Source organism: Barbus barbus, assembly GCF_936440315.1.
Source record: "Barbus barbus genome assembly, chromosome: 2".
In the NCBI taxonomy this organism is placed as follows: domain Eukaryota; kingdom Metazoa; phylum Chordata; class Actinopteri; order Cypriniformes; family Cyprinidae; genus Barbus; species Barbus barbus.
Window position 1 is genome coordinate 10,238,859 of NC_136730.1, and position 23,657 is coordinate 10,262,515.

General features: G+C 34.8%; 1 protein-coding gene across 4 annotated transcripts; it reads right to left on the reverse strand.

Moving 5' to 3' along the window:
- Positions 1-1,676: 1,676 nt before the first annotated feature.
- Positions 1,677-22,243, reverse strand: LOC306877156 (multiple C2 and transmembrane domain-containing protein 2-like). Of its 4 annotated transcripts, none has more exons than XM_079428711.1 (23): positions 22,111-22,243; positions 17,721-18,256; positions 16,402-16,464; positions 13,807-13,927; positions 9,839-9,981; positions 9,660-9,736; positions 9,468-9,579; positions 9,332-9,364; positions 8,608-8,775; positions 8,337-8,467; positions 7,122-7,308; positions 6,847-6,940; positions 6,657-6,759; positions 5,652-5,754; positions 5,292-5,393; positions 4,874-4,948; positions 4,645-4,764; positions 4,281-4,394; positions 3,973-4,014; positions 3,761-3,870; positions 3,016-3,125; positions 2,754-2,851; positions 1,677-2,665 (listed from the first exon to the last, which is right to left on the reverse strand). In XM_079428711.1, exons 2-23 carry the CDS (start codon positions 18,162-18,164, stop codon positions 2,597-2,599), a joined length of 2,619 nt encoding a protein of 872 aa, XP_079284837.1. In that variant the 5' UTR covers positions 18,165-18,256; positions 22,111-22,243; the 3' UTR covers positions 1,677-2,596. The 4 variants fall into 4 exon arrangements, 2 of the variants coding, with proteins under 2 accessions (XP_079284837.1, XP_079284838.1); XR_013784872.1 differs by having other exon boundaries at positions 1,678-2,665; positions 4,281-4,378; positions 22,111-22,225; XM_079428712.1 differs by lacking the exon at positions 9,332-9,364 and having other exon boundaries at positions 22,111-22,230.
- Positions 22,244-23,657: the final 1,414 nt, after the last annotated feature.

Sequence of the window (23,657 nt, forward strand, 5' to 3'; positions counted from 1 at the left end):
TATTATTGGGAAGTGATAACTGATATTAATATGCATTTAATAAATGTATACAGTTAGCCTTCTTATTGATTTACATTATAAACCATCAGAATTTCATCTTACTATCTGGCCATATAAATATAAGCAACTGCACCAAATTGCATATTTTAGCTTACTTTGGGGGTTTTTTAAATTATATTAAGTCTGATGTATCAAATGTGATACTTTAAAAATGTAGATTTTTACAAATATTTTCTCTAAAGATTTAACAAACTCTTCCATTTCCCAAAAATCTGACTATTATTTCATATGTCGGGCTTTACAGTGTTAATCTTAGGCAGACAGATGGAAAATTGAATCAAACTATTGACTTCCAGCCTGTCTAGAGTTGCTGTTCCTCATATGATTAGCCGTGTTCTGCTCAGGCTGAACTGGAGTGTGTCTAGAGGCATGATAGTTATGATCTTGTTATCATTTATCTCATTTTGATCTTTTGATGATCCATGGGGCTTCATCTTTGTGGCCAGACGTGACGTTTTATTCCTCTGCTAATGGAGAAATGCTAAGAGGAACTAATTAAGGGTGGTTTACTGAAAGGTATTTTTAGTTTTCAGAACGGTTGAAAATGTCTTTCTGCCTAGTCTGCCGCATGTCTTGTTTATTTGCACATACTTGTAGTGAGGAATGACTATTTCAGACTTTCATTCTTAGCTCTTCAGCTCTTTCATAGAAGCCCTCTCATTATCCAAACACAGTGGGTGTGTTCAAACCCAAAATAGTTCAGAGACGAGCCAATTACATGGTGTTAAGAGCCAGATTTTCACTGAAGATGTGATACCCTGAGCTGGTTTAGAAAAGTATTCAGTGTATTTCTCTAGAGGTGTGAGATCTACTTTCAGGATGAGAAATAACATGCTGTTGAAATTCAGTGCAGTCTAGTTCAGCCCAAAATGAAAAATCTGCCATCATTTACTCACCCTTATGTTGTTTTAAACCAATCTCTCTCTTTTCTGTGGAATACAAAATAATATTGCACAAGTAATAGCCTAGGATGACAATTTTGCACGGATGTTATATCAGCCTGGTTCTCTCAACAAAAACCCATAGGATTTTGTTCATCATTATAATAATAATAAATGAACAACTTAACAAATGAACAACTTTTATGAATTTCAAAACCTAAATAAAATGGGAAGAGGTAATAAAGCTTAAGCTTTAACCAAAGTACACCACAGTCACATGACCATTAAGTTATTATCTAAAACACATATTACATGATATTTTGAGTTAGAACAGTTTTCAAGAGCGTGATTATAAATACAATAAAGCTGTAAAAGCAGATTGTTGAGTAGATGAGTTACTGAGTTATTTTATGTTGATATGACTTTGGGACAACTTAACTGAAGTTCCAACGTTTCTGGGGTTTGGCCTGCAAAAATACACCATCCTTTGTATGATTTTCATTTTTGGTTGCACTATATTGACTTTATGTTTTTCTTGAATAGCTATAGACAGATCAGCTGTGCAATGGATGAACTGCAGGATGGGATCCCATTAAAGGAAAACACTGCCACTATGTGGTTGAATTTTGTGTAAGGAATCTGAAGGGTTATATAGCTTTCTCTATATTCTTCCTTGCAGATCTGATTGTGCTTATTCTGTTATATAAGATCATATGAACACCAGAACAACTATCATCAAATGTAGTAAATGTTTACTGTGAAATGACCATGATACAAAACGGAATATCAAAGTGTACAAAAATACTCGTTCGATAACATCGGTGATATTCATAATGTTCATGTGAGCAGATCTGTAAAAAACAATTCAGAAGTGTACTTGCATCTTTTTATCTACAATAACCATTCTTAAGCAACAAAACCATGTCTAGAACTTTATATTGCACAAAAAGGCAAACTTTTAGGAGAGAATGTAGTTAAAATAAGTTTTTTTTACACCTAGAGTTTGTCAAAGGTACTTTAAAATGTATTCAATTCCATGCATGCATGATTTTTTTCTCTGCAATAATTAAAATGTAAATAATAGATTAAAAAGACTTCAAAATCAATGTGTGTACATAATAATAATAAAAAAAAAAATTCAACCACATTTGGAAAATGCGGTTACAATATAAGTTCAAATCAACAAAAATAAGGTTGTATAGAATGCAACTTTACAAACTTCTTTACAAAACATATTTTTACAAGTCTGATAAGACAAAATTAAGAAATGCATCAAGTATAAAACCGCAAAGCATTGCACGGTATTGCACTCATACTGAACATGATGTGTCATTCAGGCATTGCATCTATAGATGGATGTTTAAGGCCCACTGTGGTGTATCTTACACTTTAACCATTCAGTTCATCTTAGTCACATTTCTTCATCCCTCAGTGCTGCTGTGAGTGTTAATGCGTGTCTGCGTTATTAACCAATGTGCGTCAGCACGACCCAGCAGTGAAGACCGGACCATCTGAGTGGAATGATTTCAGTTCGCTCAAATAAAATAAGCAGATCAACTGCAATTCACCTATTTAAATCCATGTTGAAATCATTCCCTGCCGTCGTGTCCTGGTACCTTCAAAGGCTCTTCACACAGAATCTCTCATTCTAGTGTCTAAGGATATGCTTTTCTTCTCCTGTAAGGACTGTGGAAACCACAGCTGCTCAGTTCAGTGTACTGTGCCTGAAAAAATAAGAAGAATTCAAGACATGAGAAGAACCCTAGTAAAAAAAGTAATAGATTTAAAATTCAGCTTATTTGTGGCAATTACCATTTGAACATCTGAAGGCACTCTGGAGAGGAAGTCCATCACCTCATTGTTTTCAATGGCATATGGATTGCGCAGTTTCTTTGTGAATTTATGTATACCTACAAAAAGAACATCACTATGACCAATCTCTACGGAGAACTCAGAACTTCAAGGAACTTGAATATTTGTCATAAATTTGCTTAAGTTGTTCAATGGTTTTACTGATTTGAAAGATTTGTCACACATTTCTCATTGTTTGAGAGTAACACAGCAGTCATCTTACCCCATAATAAAATAACGTAGCGTACTGGAATAAAGTAAGTGATCACTGTAGCCATGATGAGAACCAGGAAGGCCAGATTAGACAAGAACGGCACTGACCAGTTGAATGTACTGGGGAGAAAAAAAAGAAAAGTGTTGTTCTTTTGAATACGTGTACTGTTTGAATGCTAGTTTACTGACTAGCAAACTCTTCTGATTATTCTTGATGAACAATAGTTGTGTGCTTTAACTGTTTAACAGAAGTTGTAGTTCCCCTTTGGTTCAGTTTACTGACAGTGGATAGTGTACAATTTCAGTCGTTACAAATCATTCAAATGAGTACATATTTGATTAACTTTTACTAACCTATATACACACACACCATCATTCAAAAGTGTACCATTTCATAATACTGCTGTTTTTTTCGTTGTTGCTGTTGTTTTTTTAAAATTAAATAAACACAGTCTTGGGGAACACATCAGACTTATTTCAGAAACATTAAAAAAAATCTTACCAACTCCAAAAACACACTGTAGTGTGTGTGTGTGTGTGTGTGTGTGTGTGTGTGTGTGTGTGTGTGTGTGTGTGTGTGTGTGTGTGTGTGTGTGTGTGTGTGTGTGTGTGTGTGTGTATGTATGTGTGTATGTATGTATGTATGTATGTATGTATATATATATATATATATAAATGCAATTACTAATTTTCTCTTAATATCCATTACAAATTCCATTATAAAGCTTGAATGAAGGGGTGACAACACCACATACTTCCTTATTCTTTCACCAAAGCTTGCAATCTCCTCCAGAAGGTTCTGGACCGTAATGACAATGTCTTGAACCATGTGAATTTTCTCCATCAGACCTTTTCTTTCTGATTCCTACAAGAAGAAACATTTCAAAAGACCAAGGACATAAAATGTCATGCTTAATTACCGGAATGAATCGATGCAAGTCATTTTCTGAATAGCGAAGAATTATACCTTTTCATCTTCATCTTCGTCTTCATATAACTCCATGGTGTCCTGCAAAGGAAATTTTAATTTTATTTTTAAAATGTTAACAAAGTCTTAAAACAAAGCCATTACATTATATCAGAGATAACAATATGTATCGTAAATAATATGCAAACTGTGCTTATTCATGTCAGCCTATCACATTAACATTCAGTATCAAAATCACCAAAACAAATGCTAAACTAAATTCTTACTCTGGTTGATATTCTGCAATGAAAGCCACCACAAGTGTTATCAAAAAATAAATCAATTAAAAAAAAAAAAAATTCACCCACTAGGTCTCTGGTGACTCTCTCAGAGGCGATCTGGAGATAGTTCCACACAATGAGAAGAACCATGAACATGGGCAGCATGTAGAAATCCCAGTACCACACTGTAAAAACAAAGACCTGAAGGAAAACATGCAGGATTCAGGCTTTCATGAAGACTAATAAAGGGTGGCATATTCATCATATATTTGCATTATCCAAAATTCAAATGTCAATAAAGATACATGATTACTATTAAAAAAAATTTCAATAGACTTGAGTCTTATTTGTAAGGTAAGCTGCTATATAAAGTAACCTAGCATTTCTATGATTTACTTCCAAATACCACCAAAATCAAATGAAACAATCATGAATTGACTGAATTTCGAACCAGAAATGCTATGATGCTCCTCTGCACGCTTTCCCACTGGAAACAGCTCTTGATGAACTGGTTGGTGTGGCACACGGCACGATAAAGGTTCCTCACACGAAGAACATTCCTGGCAAGAACCTAGTGGCAGTTAGATAGTTAGCAGCTCATACATTGACACATTTCTGCACGGATGTTACCCAACTTATTCCATACTGTACTGATGCTATAATATTTCTTAAAGTCATACCTTCTTAGAAAACTTGGCACTGTCCTCCATTAACTTCTGTTCTCTTGGTGTGAAGGTCCTGAAGCTTGCTTTAATCTGACCAAGGCATTGAACAATTCAAACTATTAAATATACAGTATCTGAGCATATGAAATATTTTACAGATACATACAAGAATATACATCAGCTGCTGAAAATGTATCCAAGTATAGTATTTTTGAGCTAAATAATGGCACTGTTATCTTCAGTAGAGCTGCTTTAATAGCTATAACTGACGGATTTTAAAACATTCATACTGTTATTTATATATGATGTTTATATATATATATATATGTGAAGCAAACTGTATAAAGTGCTATATGAATAAATGTGACTGATTGGCTGATCATACTGAAGTATTGAATTAATCTCGTTGTTGTTATTATCAGTCAAAACTCACAGAATTGTAAATGACTTCCAGCTCCAGTACTATGGTTCCTTTAGACAGTCCTCCCAAATTCTCTTTCCTCAGAGGACAAGCAACCTGCTGGCCATTACGTATCTGTTGTAATAAAAATAAAAAAATAAAAATAATAATGATAATAATATATATATATATATATATATATATATATATATATATATATATATATATATATATATATATATATATTTTTTTTTTTTTTTTTTTTTAAACAAAATTCTAATATATTAACATATCAATTCCAATTCAATGAAGATGTTTTTCACACCATTGCTCTAAAATTTAAGAAGAACATTTTAGGTATTTAAGTAAATTATGCCAATGTTCTACACTTACTGAGAGTAAAGGAAAGGCCACCTTCCCCAAGAAATCTGGGGCTTTGTCCCCATCCTCATCAAACACAGTCACTTCCAGAACTTCATGAATGTCTTTTACTGGGCTGGTCAACAAGAGAATTGGAATAAATGTCACTATTAATTTGATAATACAGAATAATATAGAATTGACATAGAAATCTGCTCAAACGTTTGTGGTTTGTAAGATTGTTTAATGTTTTTGAAAGTCTCTTACGCTCGCGAAAGCTGCTTTTATTTAATCTAAAATAAAAACAGTAATATTGTGAATAATAATTACAACTTAAAATAACAGTTTTCTATCTAAATATATTTTAAAATGTACTTTATTCATGTGATGGTAAAGCCAAATTTTTAATCTTCAGTGTCACATGAGCCTTCAGAAGTCATTCTAATATACTGATTTGGTGCTCAAGAAATCATATTATTATATTTTTCTGGATCATGTGATACAGTTTTTAAGGATTTTTTGATGCACGCATAGTTCAAAAGAGCAGTGTTTATTTAAAATAAAAATCTTTTAACTAGTGCTGTCAAACGATTAAATCGCATCCAAAATAAAAGTTTTTGTTGTATGTGTACTTTTATATATATGTGCACTGTGTTTATTTATTATGTATATATAAATATACACACATGCAGTATATATTTTGAAAATAATTGCATGTTTATACATTTATATTATTATATTTTATATTATATATAAATATATTTAATATATAAACATAGCATAAATACATATAAATACACATAAATATACACAGTACACAGCCATATATTATGTAAACAAAAACATTTATTTTGGATGCGATTAATCGCAATTAATCGTTTGACAGCACTACTGTTAACATTATAAATTACTTTACTGTGACTTTTGATCAATTTAATGCATCCTTGCATTCAATAAAATAATTAACTTTATTAATGTTAATCTTACTGACCATAAAGTTATGAATGGTAGAGTACATTACTAAAGTTTGATACTGACAATGTAAAGACTTTATTCCACTCAGGGTTGAGGGTCTTGTATATGGTATGGGTCTGCAGCCGGTTGTTTCCCAATTCCAGGACACAAAATGGGTCACTCTTTCCTAAACATATACAGAAGATTCAGTGAATGCGGTTGTTGATGCGCACACCCTTGCTCTTATTTGTAATCAACAAATAATAAATAATACCATTTAGATCAGCAGCCATGAGGTCAGTGGCCTTGATCACTTTAACCTGAAGAAAACCGACATCTCTCAAATCCTTCAGGGAGTTTCTGAAACTCTGCCAAGATAAAGAAAAAGGAGAGATCAGGACTGCATATTGTTATTGCTTTTTCTTTTAAATGCCATAGTATGACATTCAAACATTCTTTCACATTCTTTGTTTTAATGCCATTGTATGCAGTATGTACTCAGTAGCATGCATAAGGAAGCACTGTGATAGAGTAATCGGTTTGATGTACATATTTAACCAGCATGCTGTCTCTCTCATGAGGCTCCTCCAGCGGAGGAGCGACGAGATCCGTGATGGAAGCTCCAGTGCAGGGAGTGGGAGTGACGAGGAACACCACCCTGCCTCGGCCCGGGGCCAGCTCATGTGTAAACAGTGTGGATTCATTCAACGGCAACCCAGACAAGTCGATCTCACACCTGCAATGTGCACACAGACACACCAGATCTTGAACACAAACCAGCAAGACATCCTTAAATTCTTTATTCTTTTGAGTTGAATGTTCTAGGTTTGATTCAAGCTAAGCTCTCTTGACAGTATTTGTGGCACAGCATTGTTTACCTCCGAAAATCATTCTTTCTTTTTTTTATTAAAATTACAATCAATGTAATCGGGTTTGCACACTCTGAATGTAAACTCTGTATTTCTGTTAAACCACTTGCATTAATTATTAAAATTGTGATTTGAAATTATTTGAGCTGTAAACGTTTTGTTGTGGAACTACTACTAAAAAAGTCTGGGGTTGGAAATATGTTTCAATGTTTTTGAAGGTCTCTTATGCTCACTAAAAACTAAATTTAAAATACCTTTTTATTTTTATTTTTTTTTACAGTATATCACATGATCATTTCTTTATTACTGACCCCAGAACATTTTTTTAATTATTATTAATGTTGAAAACAGTTGTGCTACTTTTTTTCTGGATTCTTTGATGGCTATAAAGTTCAACAGAACAATGTTTATTAAAAATTGTAACATTGTTAAGGTCGTTAATGTGACTTTTGATCAATTTAATGCATCCTAAATGAAACCATTAATCTCTTTCTTTAAAAAAAAGGTCTGAATGGTAAATATTACATTATTGACATATTTCTTATAGTGATATTTATCATGTAAAAAATAGCCTTGAATCCTTGCAGTGTGTATTTACTGGTTTTATATAGTCATGGCTGGAGTTCAAATACTGAATACTGTATAACTTTGGAAAGACAGGGTTTTACAGGGATTCTATAAAACTAGTCTCATGCCACAAGATACTATACTTTAGTATGCATTTTAACATTTATTTATTTTCCCCTTGCTTCCACTTCCAGCTCCTTACTGTAAACTGTGAAGTAAACAACATAAGATTACATTCCGATGTAACTGATATCATGCCAGCTTCTGTAAATAAAATTCAACTAATATTAGACATTCTCAGAGTCACTCAAAAACCTCATAAACTTACTGTCCGTAACAATCCTCATATCTCCGCCCCTCTTTTCCCACCACTTCAATCTCTAGAATGCTGGACGTATCAGGAAACTGGTTGAAGTCAAATCTTTCTCTCCACTGTGTGTTGACCTTCTTCACTTGACTCTGTGAAAATGTATGCAAACTTAAAGCCTGTACAGCAGAAAAGCTGCATTGATTCTCCTTATTAATCTTGAAAGTTAATAACTTTGTAACTACATCAGAAAAGAACTAAACCGGTCTTCCTGATGCTTTTCAGCAAATACCTTGCTTTTATATTTCTGATCTCCCAGTTTGAAGCGAACAAATACGTGCCCCTGTCCGTCCAGTTGTAAGTCCCGCCCCTCCACCAGAGTGATGGTATATACCCCGGTCCAGAGTTGACTCTTCTTCATAGACTCCGTGAGACGCTTGTTATGCTCTGTTGTACCTCCCTGAGGATCAATCAAAATATTGAGAACTTGTGCAAAGTTTCTGGATATTATAATCGCAGCGGTTCTCAACTACGGAAAACCCAGTTATTGTATCTTCCATGCATCCAATCAAACTACTCTCATCATGTATTTTGGTCACTTGGTAAAAGCTAGTCAAAAAATTATGCAAGATATAAGAAAGCATGATCCAGACTAATGATAAAAATGATAAGTTGTTTGCAAAGAGAATAAACATGGTTTGTGCCGACAACAGCGTGCTTTCTGTGGAGAATTATTGGTTGCATTTGGGTCAACATTTGATGTGCAAAAAAAAGAGTTGAGAACCACTGCTTTATTGGTTGTGAATTTGGTTAGTTTTATTCTTCATTGCATTATTTGCATGCAGATTAACATATAGACTGGCCCCAGATGAAAAAGCAGGATCATTATTTGTGGAATGATTTGCTTCGAATATATTATTACAGGAAGTATTAGGATAAATTCATGAGAACGCGCTGACACAATCACTTAAGGATCAAAGAACAATTAGAGGTCATTTAAAACTAATCCTTCTCACCGTGAGGCTCCTTTTTTTCCTTTGGGCCCATCTCTTCACAATAGAAACAAATATTGTGAATTCTTAAGCAGCAAACATTTAGTTAGGAGTTAGTTGCCTTGCCTAACCAGCTCTTTAAGTTCATAAAGTTGCTTACGTGTTTTTTGTTTTTGCCGTCTCTCACAGATAAGCAGATATCGATGATTATGACACCCATATCGTCCTCCAGGCTGTTGGGGTCGTCTAGTGGAAGCACCATCTCGCTGCTCCTGTACAACAGACAAAACAAAAGCATCAGAAACCACACTTCTGGTTTGACCTTTAACACAAACATTTCAAATCAACCTACTTTTCAAGTTCCAGTTTACTGAGCTCAACACCGCAGGACCCCATGAAGTCATCCGTTGTCAGATCTCGATCATAAACCTGAATAATGTGTGGATGGGACTGCTTAATATACCTGTGGTTATCTTGGCGTAATGTGAATGCTTATGCATGCATGCATGCCACAGCAAAGTAAACGTGTACCTTGATGAAGAGTTTCTGGTCCAGGTTGCGGATCGGGAAGGAGAAAGTCTCATTCCAGACAGGGTTGAGATTCTTATAAACCACTTTACTTTTGTACAAGGTTTTCCCGTCCAGTTTGAATTTCACATACGGATCACTTGTGCCTATGGAGAGAGCAATGTGTTATTGACTATCTGAAAATTTTCTTAAATATTTCATAGCTATAGTATTTGCATGTATTAGCGCCTCGTTTTTATTTTCTAATCTAGAAATAAATTAAAATGCAGTTCTTATAAGCAATGGCTTAAATATATCTGTACTATGGTAAAATGCATTACTGTTCAAAAGTTTGGAGTCTTTTTTTCATTTGTCATAAGTGACAGCAAAGAGATGTATAATGTTAAAAAAAAATCTAGTTCAAGTAAATGCTGTTCTTTTGAACTTTCTATTGATCAAACGATCCTGAAAAAAAAAAAGAAAATTAATTATTTCCACAAAAATATAAAAAATGTTCCTTGAGCATATTAAAATGATTTCTTAAGGATCATGTGACACTGAGGACTGGCGTAATGATGCTGAAAATTCAGCTTTGCATCACAGGAATAAATCACATTTTAAAATATATAGAAAACAGTTATTTTTAATTCTAATAATATTTCACAATACTGCTTTACTGTATCAAATAAATGCAGCCTTGGTGAGCATCAGAGACTATCAAAAACAGTTACCAACCCCAAAATGTTGATTTCTTAATTAAATGTTTACAGTGACTAAAAAAATTTAAAATAAATATAATTAAAGTAATTTGGTCAATTCATTTTCATTTACTTTTATTCCTGCTTTGCAGTTCTGCTTTAAAATCTATTACCAATAGTTTAACAAATTTATGCACCAAACTAAGTCAGTATGACATAACCAACATGCAGGTCATTTTGTTATGAGACAACAAAACCATAAAACAGGAAATGACATCACAGAGAGGACCCCCGTAGACCCTCATGATACGGTATGTCACATGTCTTAAGAAAAATCAATATGACCTTTTATGGCACAATAAGTTAGTTCAGCTTGAAATGTCAAAGGAATAACCCTAAAGAAAATGTCAAAATGCATACTAAAAAAATGCATCTTAAAAATTACTCAAAATGCATAATAAAATGTTTTACCTGTCTTAATGCATCTTAAAAATGATTTCAACCCCTACACTCGTGTATTCAGTGTGCAAACAAAATATCATATTACACGTTACTTGAGAAGACATTACCATTGACACTTATTAATTCAAATGTGTCAAAAATGTATGAAACCGATGATAGAAAACTTGGAACATTTGTATTTAAACAATTGTCAATTCAGACATAGTAATCTGACCTTAGTTCACTGAAAGGTTATGAAAGATATTGTCTTGAAGGAATACCTATGTGGCCAAGTATATCAGAGAACTACTTGGCATAAACAAGTGCAGTCCCTATCATCTTCCCTTCAATCAGATGACATGTTTAGTAAACTAGTGTGTGGGTTTGCCTTTGACAAGGATGTGGTTAACACTTAAGTGCAACATCAGTGCATGAGTCAAAACCAGGACGCTTCCGGAGAAGACTATCATTTTGAAAGAGCAAGAAGAGCTGCAACATGCTACAACTTCTGGTTGGTTAAAGTGCTATAAAAACGGATAAAAATAGGGCCTTCAATAAGGCTGTAAAGGGTGTATGACTATGGTTTGGAAAATAACCTGGTTGCACAGTAGAGGGCCACATGTAGTATGTTTGAACAAGTTCTGTCCTCATTTACTCCCCCCTTTGCCCCTTCATCCACCACACTTTAAAGACATAAGTTCACCCAAAAATAAAAGTTTAATCATCATTTACTCAACCTTAAATTGTTATAAAACCTGCATGAGTTTCATTCTTAAATATATCTTAAATATATATAAAAAATATGTCTTTTGTGTTAAGCAGAAGAAACTCATACAGGTGTTGAACAACTTAAAGGTGAGCACATGGCGAGAGAATTGCCATTTTTTTGGTGGATTATCACTTTAAAAGCAACAAAATTCAAAAGTGACTCTTTATACTTGGTCTAACTGTGATTAAACCATCAGCGCTTGCTAAAATCTAATTTTATTTATTGCTGTGAAGTAACGGCTGCTGGAAATTCAGCTTTGGATGACATATTTAAAATATGTGACCCTGGACCACAAAAACAGTCTTAAGTCGCTGGGGTATATTTGTAGCAATAACCAAAAATACACTGTATGGGCCAAAATTATTGATTTTTATTTTATGCCAAAAATCATTAGTATATTAATATCATATTCCATTAAGATATTTTGTAAATTTCCTACAGTAAATATATCAAAACTTCATTTTTTATTAGTAATGTGCATTGCTATGAACTTCATTTGGACAACTTTAAAGGCAATTTTCTCAATATTTAGATTTTTTTGCACCCTCAGATTCCAGATTTTCAAATAGTTGTATCTCGGCCAAATATTGTCCGACCCTAACAAACCATACATCAATGGGAAACTTATTTATTCAGCTTTCAGATTATATATAAATCTCAATTTCGAAAAATTGACACTTAAGACTGGTTTTGTGGTCCAGGGTCACATATATTAAAATATATCTTAAAACTAATTTTAAATTGTAACAATATTACACAATATATATATTTTTTTGATCAAATAAATTCAGCCTTGGTGAAAAACAGACCGCAAACCAAACCTTTGAACGGGAGTGTATATTTGACTATCCTATTTACCAATATCCTTTACAAAAGTAAAACGAGTTGCAATCATGTTGACTTTAAAACAGCAATATAATATGTGACTATATCATCCACAATAAAGTCAGGTGTGCAAACACAGACTACAACATGCAAATACTCACTGTAATATCTTTTATATAATAGACACACCTATGAAAACAGCTAATAAACGAATGGAGGAAAAACGTCAGTAACAGTATCCTAATCTTTCTAACAGTCTTTTTCTAAACGAGGAAGATTGGTTTCACCTTCTTGAGAAAACACAACAACAGGATAGCTTTGAAAAAGCCTAACAGGCCACAAATCATGAAATTACAGCAAATTACGCAGACTTATAAACAGGAAAAGAGCCACGTAGCAATGACGCAATACAGACACGATAAACAACAGTAAATGAACTCGGGAAGAGGAAGTATACCAATGCATATCCTAGTCTCCGCCTGTCTGTGTTTTTACATGTCTTAGATGACAGCCTCATGTGCCAGTAATGTCAATAGTGCGTTTTGAAGGTTCAAGGTGTGTCTTGCATCTATGCAGGTGTGGCTGCAGACAGGTTTGAATGTGCTGAGAGGAATGTATGACAGTAATGCTGAAGGCTGAAGTATGAAAGCAATGCACACGTTCTGGTATTAACGCAATCAACTAAAACAAAACTGAGTGATCAAAGAGTCAAAGTTCATTTAAAGCCTGGTAACACAGTCACTGTCAAAACCAGCTGATGATTTGAAATGATTACTATCGTTCATAATTTCACTTCATCATTCTTTATTTATATTTAATATAATTAAAAGTGATGTATATAATTTCTATGCCACTAGTGTTACTCAACAAAACTGCAAAAATAATGATTTGAAAATAACAAGCTTCCAACCTTAGACATAGGCTATAAATCAAATCCCTGTTAAATGGGTTGTTAGAAATAGTGCTACCCTGAACTCATGCTATTGGTTAATTCAGAAGCAGACATGTTGGACCACTCAAACAAACAGAGCAATGTTTTGAAAGCTTATTTACATTTGTCTCTACACAGTAAACTCAGGAAGGAAGTATTTTGATATTGGAGAAAATACATCACGTTAATGCATTTTGCTGAGCTGTGTTAACTGCTGCTGGTGGGTACACCTTTAACAAATAAGTACTAATACAAAAACCACTGATTGTTATTAAAATGCAGGTTGTGTGTAGTGTTTCAGGGTGTGTTGTGTTTATCTGACACTCACCGCAGCGGTCTCTAATGACCAGTCCACGGCCCTCCTTCAGGCATATAGTGAGCAGATACGTTCTCTGAGCTTCCTTCTGATGCTCATTCACTCCAGCTGTTTCTGTCTTCATGTCCAGAATCTAATTTAAAAATAAAAAAATAAATATATGAGAGAATACAACAAGCTTTTATACAAGTCTTTTGGACACTATATCTGGATAGTGAGACATGACATGTCAAGCAGAGCAATTTTATCATTCTGTTTTGAAGTGAAGTGAAATACTGCCAAGTATGGTGACCCATACTCGGAATTCGTGCTCTGCATTTAACCCATCCATCGTGCACACACACAGCAGTGAGCACACACACACACACACACAGCAGTGAACACACACACACCGTGAACACACACCCGGAGCAGTGGGCAGCCATTTATGCTGCGGCGCCCGGGGAGCAGTTGGGGGTTCGGTGCCTTGCTCAAGGGCACCTCAGTCGTGGTATTGAGGGTGGAGAGAGCGCTGGACATTCACTCCCCCCCCCACCTACAATCCCTGCCGGCCCGAGACTCGAACCCGCAACCTTTGGATTACGAGTCCGACTCTCTAACCATTAGGCCACGACTTCCCCCATTTTTGTCATTTACACCATCTCAAATATACACTTTCTTTATATAGTACTACTCACATGTAGCTTTACCTGCTTAGGTAACACTTTATAATAACGTCCAGTTATAAGTCATTTAATAGTGATTAGTTAATGATTAACTAATCATTTACAAAACATTCATAAGTGATATGCTAACAATTTGTGTATGTTTTGTTAATTCATTTAAAAGTCATTTACAAGTAATTAGCTAATGATGAACTAATCATTTACAAAACATAACTATACATTCACAAATGATTAAGTAATATGCTAACGATTTATAAATCTGTCATAAGTTATCTTTATAAATAACATCATGAAATAATTAAACACATCCTTAATGGTTAATAGTTACTAGTTAATATATTATTAATCACTTATAAATCATTGAAATGTCAACATTGTACTATTATCTCAATAAACATTATAAATCATTTACAAAGCTTTCTGCATCCCCTAATCTAAAGTGTAAACTACTCATCAGTTGTAAATGTTTTACAAACCTTCCAGGTTACAGGTTGTTTGTGAATATATATATATATTTACGCACACACGACTGGAAACCATAAAGTTTGTAAAACATTTACAACTGATGAGTAGTTTACACTTTAGATTAGGGGATGCAGAAAGCTTTGTAAATGATTTATAATGTTTATTGAGATAATAGTACAATGTTTACATTTCAATGATTTATAAGTGATTAATAATATATTAACTAGTAACTATTAACCATTAAGGATCTGTTTGATTATTTCATGATGGTATTTTTAAAGATAACTTATGACAGATTTATAAATTGTTAGCATATACTTAATCATTTGTGAATGTATAGTTATGTTTTGTAAATGATTAGTTCATCATCATCTAATCACTTGTAAATGATTCAAAACTTATTCTACAAAACATAGATAAAAATATTAACATATCAATTATTAATCATTTATGAATGCATAGTCATGTTTTGTAAATGATTAGTTCATCATTAGCTAATTACTTGTAAATGACTTTTAAATGAATTAACAAAACATACACAAATTGTTAGCATATCACTTATTAATCGCTTATGAATGTTTTGTAAACGATTAGTTAATCATTAACTAATCACTTATAAATTATTTATAACTGGACGTTATTATAAAGTGTTACCAGATTGTTTAGATTTTTGAAAGTCTCTTATGCTCACAAAGGCTACATTAATTTGATCAAAAATACAATAAAACAAAAAGGGAGATCATGAGGCAATGAGACATCAACCATAACTCCTTCAAGAAACAGCAAGAAACCTTGGAGTTATAATTGATGATAAGATGAATTTCTCAAGAGCACATTGCTAAACTGCCTGGTCCTGCAGATTTGCATTATACAATATTAGGAAGATCAGGCCCTTTCTTTCAGAACATGCATCACGTTCAGGCTCTTGATCTGTCCAGACTGGACTATTGCAATGCTCTCTTGGCAGGGCTTCCAGCCAGCTCTATCAAACCTCTACAATTAATACAGAAGGCGGCTGCAAGATTAAAAATCCCTCTGTTCATCAATTTGCACTGGCTACCAATAGCTGCTCACATTAAATTAAAGGCATTGATGTTTGCCTACAAACCCCCACTGGCTCTGCACCCCTTTACTTGTGTGCCCTCTAGAAGCTTGCGTTCTGCAAGTGAAGGATGCAATATTGTTCCATCCTTGCCACATAAAAATCTAGTACTAGGGAGCACCATCAACTACAAAGGGAAAATGCTGTTTTATGCAACTTTCACATGATCAGGAAGCAAACCTTCAGCCTTCAATGTCAGCTTTGGAAAAGAACACTCTTACACACAGTATGGTCTATTTCAGGGGTATCTGAAGTACAATGTCAGCTGCATGTATTCTACTAAACGTCCTCTGATATCATGGATAGACCTAAACACAACAAAACACACACACACACACACACACACACACACACACCAAACATGCTAATACTTACATTATTGTGCTCACTGTCATGCATGGAGAACGTATCCGAACCATTTCTGTTGAAATGTGGCTTCTGTTTCCCAAACACAAACAAAACAAATGGAATAGTAAAATACTTTTCTAGATATGATAAAAGAAATAAAAAATAAATATTAATTCATGAATCAATGGTGTAAAAGAGAGTTCCTCATTTATCCAACGACAGTCTCTAGTACTTAAAAACAGTTATTTTGTATTGGCGACTTCTAATTTCATGGAACATATAATAACACCGAAGATCATATTTCTTAATATCTTTATTAAAAATTCCTTAGCCCCAGGGAGATTGAATGCTAAGCCACATAAACAAAGAACTTGAGGAATTAAAGTTTCCACGGCTAGGAAACCTAAAAAAAAAAAAAGAAGCATTACTTAAATATAACACACTTGAAAAACTGCTTAGTCTAAAAGCTTTTAAAGATCATGTTCTTTTAATAAAAACTAAGCAAAGTGTAGGGTTTTCCTTCCTTACTGAAAATCCCAATTTAATCTTTCAACATCAGCTGTTTAAGGTATTACAAGCCAAATCACCTTTAAAAAATGAGTAGCTGACTCACCCGTAAAGGCAAATATTCTCGCATACTATCCAGCATCAAAAAATATGATAACTCTACTAAGATTAATGAGAAAGATCACCAATGCAAATGGAAGCAGCGTTACATTAATCTACCTCCACCTGGCCATGAAAGATCTCCATTTGTGTGTTTATTTTTGGTGCCGTACAGTACCGTAAATGTAGCTTGACACTTCCCGGGTGCTCATTTGCATTTTAAACAAATGGAGAAGCACCAGTCTGCTCTAAATGTGTGTTACCACATTCTAGGGATTTGAAATATTATGACAAGTTCCTGCAGTGATGACTTGCTCGTGTTCAGAGGAACTGGATTTCACAATAGAGTGATGCTTTGCACTGTTCTCTGGAGGTGAGTAGGCAAAATAGAAGACGGTGAAAAACTGTGTATAGTCTAACTTGAATTAATGATTTTTCATTAATTAAAATGCTAACAGCGTGCCAGTGCAATGCAAGCTACCAGAAATGCATGCAAATGCAATCCATTTCAATAAAAAAGTAAGTTTTCTGTGTGACCTTAATGAAATATGCAGTTGATAAAAATGAAAAAAACACAAGGAAGTACTAAGTTCACCAAAAGCATCAAATGCAAACAGGTTCGTGTAATAAAATCATACTAGATGTTGTCCATAAAAAGCAGAAAAAACAGTCACAGAAAACTTCCTCCCTCCTTTTATGATTAACCCAACTGAAAGATCAAGATCACTGGCACGTTTTACCTCAGCCAGGCTCTCTGATGAAGGAAGTTGTGTGTCCCTCAAACGCAGCACCTGATCCATCTCATCTGTGGATTTGGAGATGTGCTCCTCACACGGGGCATCAGTGACTGACTCCTGCGACGGCCAGCCGGTGGAGTTCAGCGAATCGGTGAGGCCGGTGCCACCCCCTTTCTTTCGCAGAGTCACGCTGAGAGGGGTGGTTGGGCTACTGTTGCAAGCTGAGGACGTCTGGAGGTCAGCTGGCTGCTGGTGGGCGGGGCTTTTTAGGGGGGACGTCCGACTCCTCTGCAGGACGTCCAACATAGATGTGTTCATCCGCTGGTCCAACAAGCGCTCTTCCCTCACCTCCGGCTTATTGGGGTTTTTGTCGCTGCCAGTCCGCGAGTATCGGAAGAGTTTGGCTTTTTGGCGCAAACTGCCAATCATGGACTTTTTGTCTTCCATGAGAAGGGTGTTGGAGTGTGTGTATATGTGAATTTCGCAAAGTTGGTTGCAAAGGCCTCTCTCACACACTAGAGCTGGCTTGTGACCAAGACCTGCAAGGACAATATGAGAAAGCAAATTAAACACAAAAATGTCGCAATGGCATGATTAAAGCAGGTGTCCGCATTCACAAATCCAGCTTCAGGTCAACAGGAAATCAAAACTGATTGTAGCACATTTTCCTGGTCTTACAATGAATGTAAGAAGTGGAGTTGATTGACCACTCATGGGAAAATAAAGAAGATAATTGGTTTTTGTGGCAGCTGGAATGAAAGTCTAGTGATTTGAGCCAAAGAAGCTACATTTAGGATTCCATACCTCGTACATACATAGTGTTCGAATGGCAAAAGTAGTGTTACTTAATAGAGTTAATAGCTGATTTGAAATATGTTACTGAAGCATAATCTTACCAAGTAGATTTTGAAATAAACTAACTTGCCTTGAAGGACTTTGGAATGATTAATCAGTGCACATACAATCACAAATAAGTAATTCACAAAAATAAAGTACTATTTAATCACTTTCCTTGTTCATGTGATGTCACCATGTCATCTAGCCACCCCCCGCCTTGTTTATTGATTTGCAAAAGTACATTCAAGTTAGTTATGACTAAATATGTCTCTTCTTTAAAGTCTGAATTCAAGGGGAGCAGTATGATAATATGAAAATTATTTCATGCCAAAACTAACAGAAACAATGGCTGCAGGCTTACATGCACTGACTTGCTAATATTACCAGGTAAAGTCAACTGAATGTGAAAAATATCATGGCTACTTTCACCTGTGGAAAAACTGTTGTGTCAGATGACCATAAATACAGTGTGCTGTAAAGACTGTCAATATCAGCAGACTGTAATATCAATAAACCTTGTTTAAACTGACACGTGTCAATCTGCATGTTTGTTTATGCAGCTTGATCTGCCATTAAAGCAAACATTTTCTACATAGTTCCTTGTGACAAATGAATTTTAAAAAGTATAACATTTCGTGCAGTCTCTCAATCAATACAAACATTCAGGATTTCATTAAAGCTGCATGCATAATAAACAGTCATTTCAAATATTTTTTAGATGTTATGTTATTATATATATTATATAACTGTACAAACATATTTCATCTACCCAAGTATCCATTATGTTTTGTTAGAGGTTCCGGGAAGCCTATTCTAAAACAATGTAGCAGATGTGTTATTCATCTATAACTGACCAAACATTTGCTGTGCCTACATATTGATTTTTGTGGTTCCTTTTTCAGTTGAGGAGAGAACAATTAATCAAGAACGTACTTGTTTGATATTTCCATAAAACTGCACTATGATTCATGGCCTACACTGTCACCTGAGACCTGATTTCTCTAAAGTCATCTTTTATTTGTTTTAAACAGGCCTAACATGTTGTGGGTGTAATTCAAGTCACAAGCTCACCCCTTTGTGTGGAAGCATAATTTGACTTTACAGCTACACATTAGGGTTTTTCCACACATCAGTGATAATGGAAAAGAGACACAGGTGACACAGGTGTTTGCTGAGGTAAGCATCTCTATTATTAATGCTCATACATACAAACCTGACCCAAGGAAGTATTAAACTTCAGAGCAGACATGAATGACGCAAATTATGATCAATTGAGATGCTATTGTGACATCTGCGTCACAAACGCCACCAGGCAAATTATGATAGAAAGACTTGGGATGGGCTTTTTTTTACTTTGGTTTTGGTTTGTAGGTAGACACCCAGAACTCCCTATAACCACCTACAGCAGCAATGCTTGTAGTCTAAGAAGAGAATAAAAAAAATAGCATACAAGAATATTTCAAATGCACAAACACTCGGGAACTAGTGAATATAACATGTTGAAAACTAATCCTTTAAGCTGCACTTATAAAATAGGCCAAATGTGTGTTTTGCGTGAGTCATAAAAAGACAGAGAAAGCAATGTGTAGATTTATTGAGATGACAAGCTTTTTTATTTGTCATTATAATTTTAATTATTAAGATTATTATTTGTTATCACTATTACAGTTGCTACACAATGTAGCATATCTATCTATCTAGCTAAAAACTCCTCACCAAACACCAATGACTTGTACATAAGGGTACTGTCATTTTAGACACGTCCAAAACTGTTGCAACAGAGATGGAAATACAATTTTTAAATTCATGAATTATGTTTCCATCTTTGTTGCCACAGTTTTGTTAGTGTGTTTTTCTGTTCTAAAGAAGCGGGTGACCCAACACTTTTGTCCTTACAGTGTCTATACAAGTCATTGGTGTTTGGTGATGAGTTTTTAGCTCAAGGTCTGCATATAAAGTCACACCAGAGGAGTTCAGCTGGGATCAGGCTTTATGCAGACCAGTCAAGTTCTTCCACACTGACTGAATCAATCATGTCTTTTTGAACCGTGCCTTATACACTGTCATGTTAGAATAGAAAAGGGTCCTGTCCAAACTGTTGCTATAAAATTAGAAGCACACAATTCCCTAGAATATCATTATATGCGTAAACATTAAGATTTGTACTCATAGAAATTACTGAAGTAGTCAAATATGTTCATTAGAAGGGGTGACCCAATACTTTTGGCAATATAGTGTATAAGACAACAAGTTTCGAGTCTGTCTTGTACAGTAGCCTATGTTATCCTGAAGTCTAAACTATAGGCTACTGATAATTTACACAAATTATCTTTTGAGATGACACTTTGTCCTCAAAGTGTCATCTCAAAAGATAATTTGGGTAAATATCGCAAAAGTCTATTTACATCAGATTTCATGAACACTTTCACTTTGAAGTTAATGATAACATTAACCTCAAATGCAATCTCTTGGTCAAAAGCTAATTCTAAGAAATTAGTGTTTAAAAATCCTAAATGTTGGATTACACTGAAAAACATTTCAAATATGGCAACCAATAAAAGACGATCTGTGGCTATACTGATATCGAGCATAATAGACCCACACCGACATCAGCTAAATTGGGGCGTGAGATTCAACCACTTACTCAAACTGCATATAATCATTAACTTTTAAGTAAATAAAGCTGGTTGTAAAGTTGCGTTTGAGCTAACCGTTAAGGTGGTGCGGTCCAAATGGCATCCATGGCTTTTATAATGCTTCAAACACACTTCCTCTGTTTGGTCCATTGGCCATTAGTATTATCGCTTCATTCACTTGTTCAGTCAGTCCCAGCTGTACAGTGAGTCTAGAGCCACATATACAGCTGTCAGAGCAATGCTATATGAGATTTACAATCCATCTGTGCACACCTGAGTTTGTCTGGTCTTGTCTTGTTTACTCCATATATGTTTAGATACTAGGGATAGCATAAAGCCAAAAAAAAAAAAAAAAAAAAAATCCTATGGTATTCAGGTCAAAACCAACTACTGGTTTACCAGAATATCTGCTTGTCTATCCCTCCTTCTGGTTCCCACACATTTTAACCAATGAATTTTCATGGGAACCTGTTGTAGTGCTTTGTAAAAGGAAGGTAATTTAAGAGAATTCCAAGCACAAGAAAATAAACTCATACAGGAATGAGTCAGCACAATATTAGTTTTCCTACTGAATACAAATCAACACAAGATTATTACACATTGTCCCTCCCACAACACAAACAATGAAATAACATTCAACTCCACAAAGAAGGATCTATACTGCCTGAAAAGTGAAGAAAGCAGCAGTTATGAAACAAACAGATGCATTATGATGGATAATATCTGTCTGTCACAATATTTGCAAAATATAGTGAACAAAATAAAGTGAACAAAAATAGCAAATGACATAAAAATGAATTAAAACAATCCAATGCATGCACATTCACTTGTGGGACAGTCCCAAACAGGCAGATGATTCAACATTGAAACATTTCGCTTTCATTTATTTGAATAAATCACTGTATCAGAAGTATTCCTACCTGAGGTCCGGCGTTTAATCCATTTCCTTTAAACCAAAGACCACACCAAACATCTCATGTGTTCACAGCAGTGCTTTCACTAACTTCCTACTCTAGAGCAAGACTGCACTGAAGAGCTGCGAAATGTACAAGTGAGTAGAAAGGAGATTAGAATGATTCATTGTATCAGATATCACTGGCCCGGAAGATGTCCATAATTGGTCAGGTAGGCTGGGTCTAAAAAAAAAGTAGATTCAATTGTGCATTTAATCGATATTAGTGTTTCTCAGTGCCATTATTTACGTTTTATATTTAATGTTTATACCGCTGCTAAACTATTGCGTGTTACTTTTCTCAGCGCTGGTAAGGATGGGCCAATCACCGATGTTTGAGATAACTACCTAAATCGTTTTGTAAAGATTGACGGGATGCGTTTTCATTTGTGAAACAAGTAAGAATTTAAACCAACATTGAAACGATTATACTTTTTAGTGTATAAACGTCTCGAAAAACTATAAAAATGCTACTGAGTTTTGAATGGGGCTCAATGGAGAATCCTGCGTTCTGAGCCACCAAGCGCCCCCTGGAGAAACCCACTCACTGTCCCATGAGAAATCGATGTTTGTCGCCCCACGGGGTCGTTCTGTGGCCCATATGAAACAAGGCTGCTGTAATCTGTCACTGTCAGCCACATGGATCAGATTGTGATCTATTAGAGCTTCTCATAACAGTCCTGATGCTATAAATCTCTTCCAATTGTGAGATAACGTTATCATTAACTGGGATATAAACAAACTCTTTACATTCTTTCCACTGTGCATGAAATCTGTCAGGACGTTATGACCCAGCTGAAAAAACCCCCAATAGAACCCTGCCCAAAACACAATAGAAAATGTAATGGATTCAATGGTTATAATTGTATTGGCTTTAATGGAAACTATAATGGTGTCTACTGGTATGTGATGGATCCTATTGGGAAAATGCCCAAAACACACTAAAAAAAGGAATTCTGTAATAGTTTTACTTGAAAAAGCTAATGGTATTTCTAATGGCATTTCTGTGATGGTTTCTATTGGGCTTCTATTGTTTTGTTTTTTTAGCAGGGGAGAATGACAAATGTGCTCAAATTCAATCTGCAAACGAAAACGGTCTCAAGTGAGAATAAATACTGAATGGATAAATCCAGTTTAGTTTGTTTTAATGCACTAATAATTCATAGTATGTAGGGGTGGTGTCAAGTCAAGTCAAGTCTGCTTTATTGTCAATTCTTCCACATGTACGGCACATACAGAGAAGTGAAATTGCGTTACTCTCAGACCCTTGGTACATACAGTTAACATTTAAGACACTGACAGTAGACGTTAAAATAAAGATAAATAGTTAAACATATGTACATACAACTATACAGATATACAATGAGGACATTGTAGAAAAATAAAAAGAGATAGATAAAGTGGCATAAGGCACATGGCAGAATAGATAGAGTGCAAACCAGTTAAATAAAACAAAACTGTGCAGATATATGTGTATAGAGTGTATCTATATAGTGCAAGAAGAGCTTATCAGTC

Bases quoted from the DNA above. Each gene is read 5' to 3' on its own strand.
- LOC306877156 (XM_079428711.1), bottom strand. From the start codon at position 18,164: ATGGAAGACAAAAAGTCCATGATTGGCAGTTTGCGCCAAAAAGCCAAA. The intron at 7,309-8,336 runs GTAAGTTTATGA...TGCACATTGCAG, and splicing joins TATGAGGATTGTTACGGACA to GTGTGAGATCGACTTGTCTG. The intron at 4,395-4,644 runs GTTCGAAATTCA...GTTTTCCTTCAG, and splicing joins GGAGCATCATAGCATTTCTG to GTCTTTGTTTTTACAGTGTG.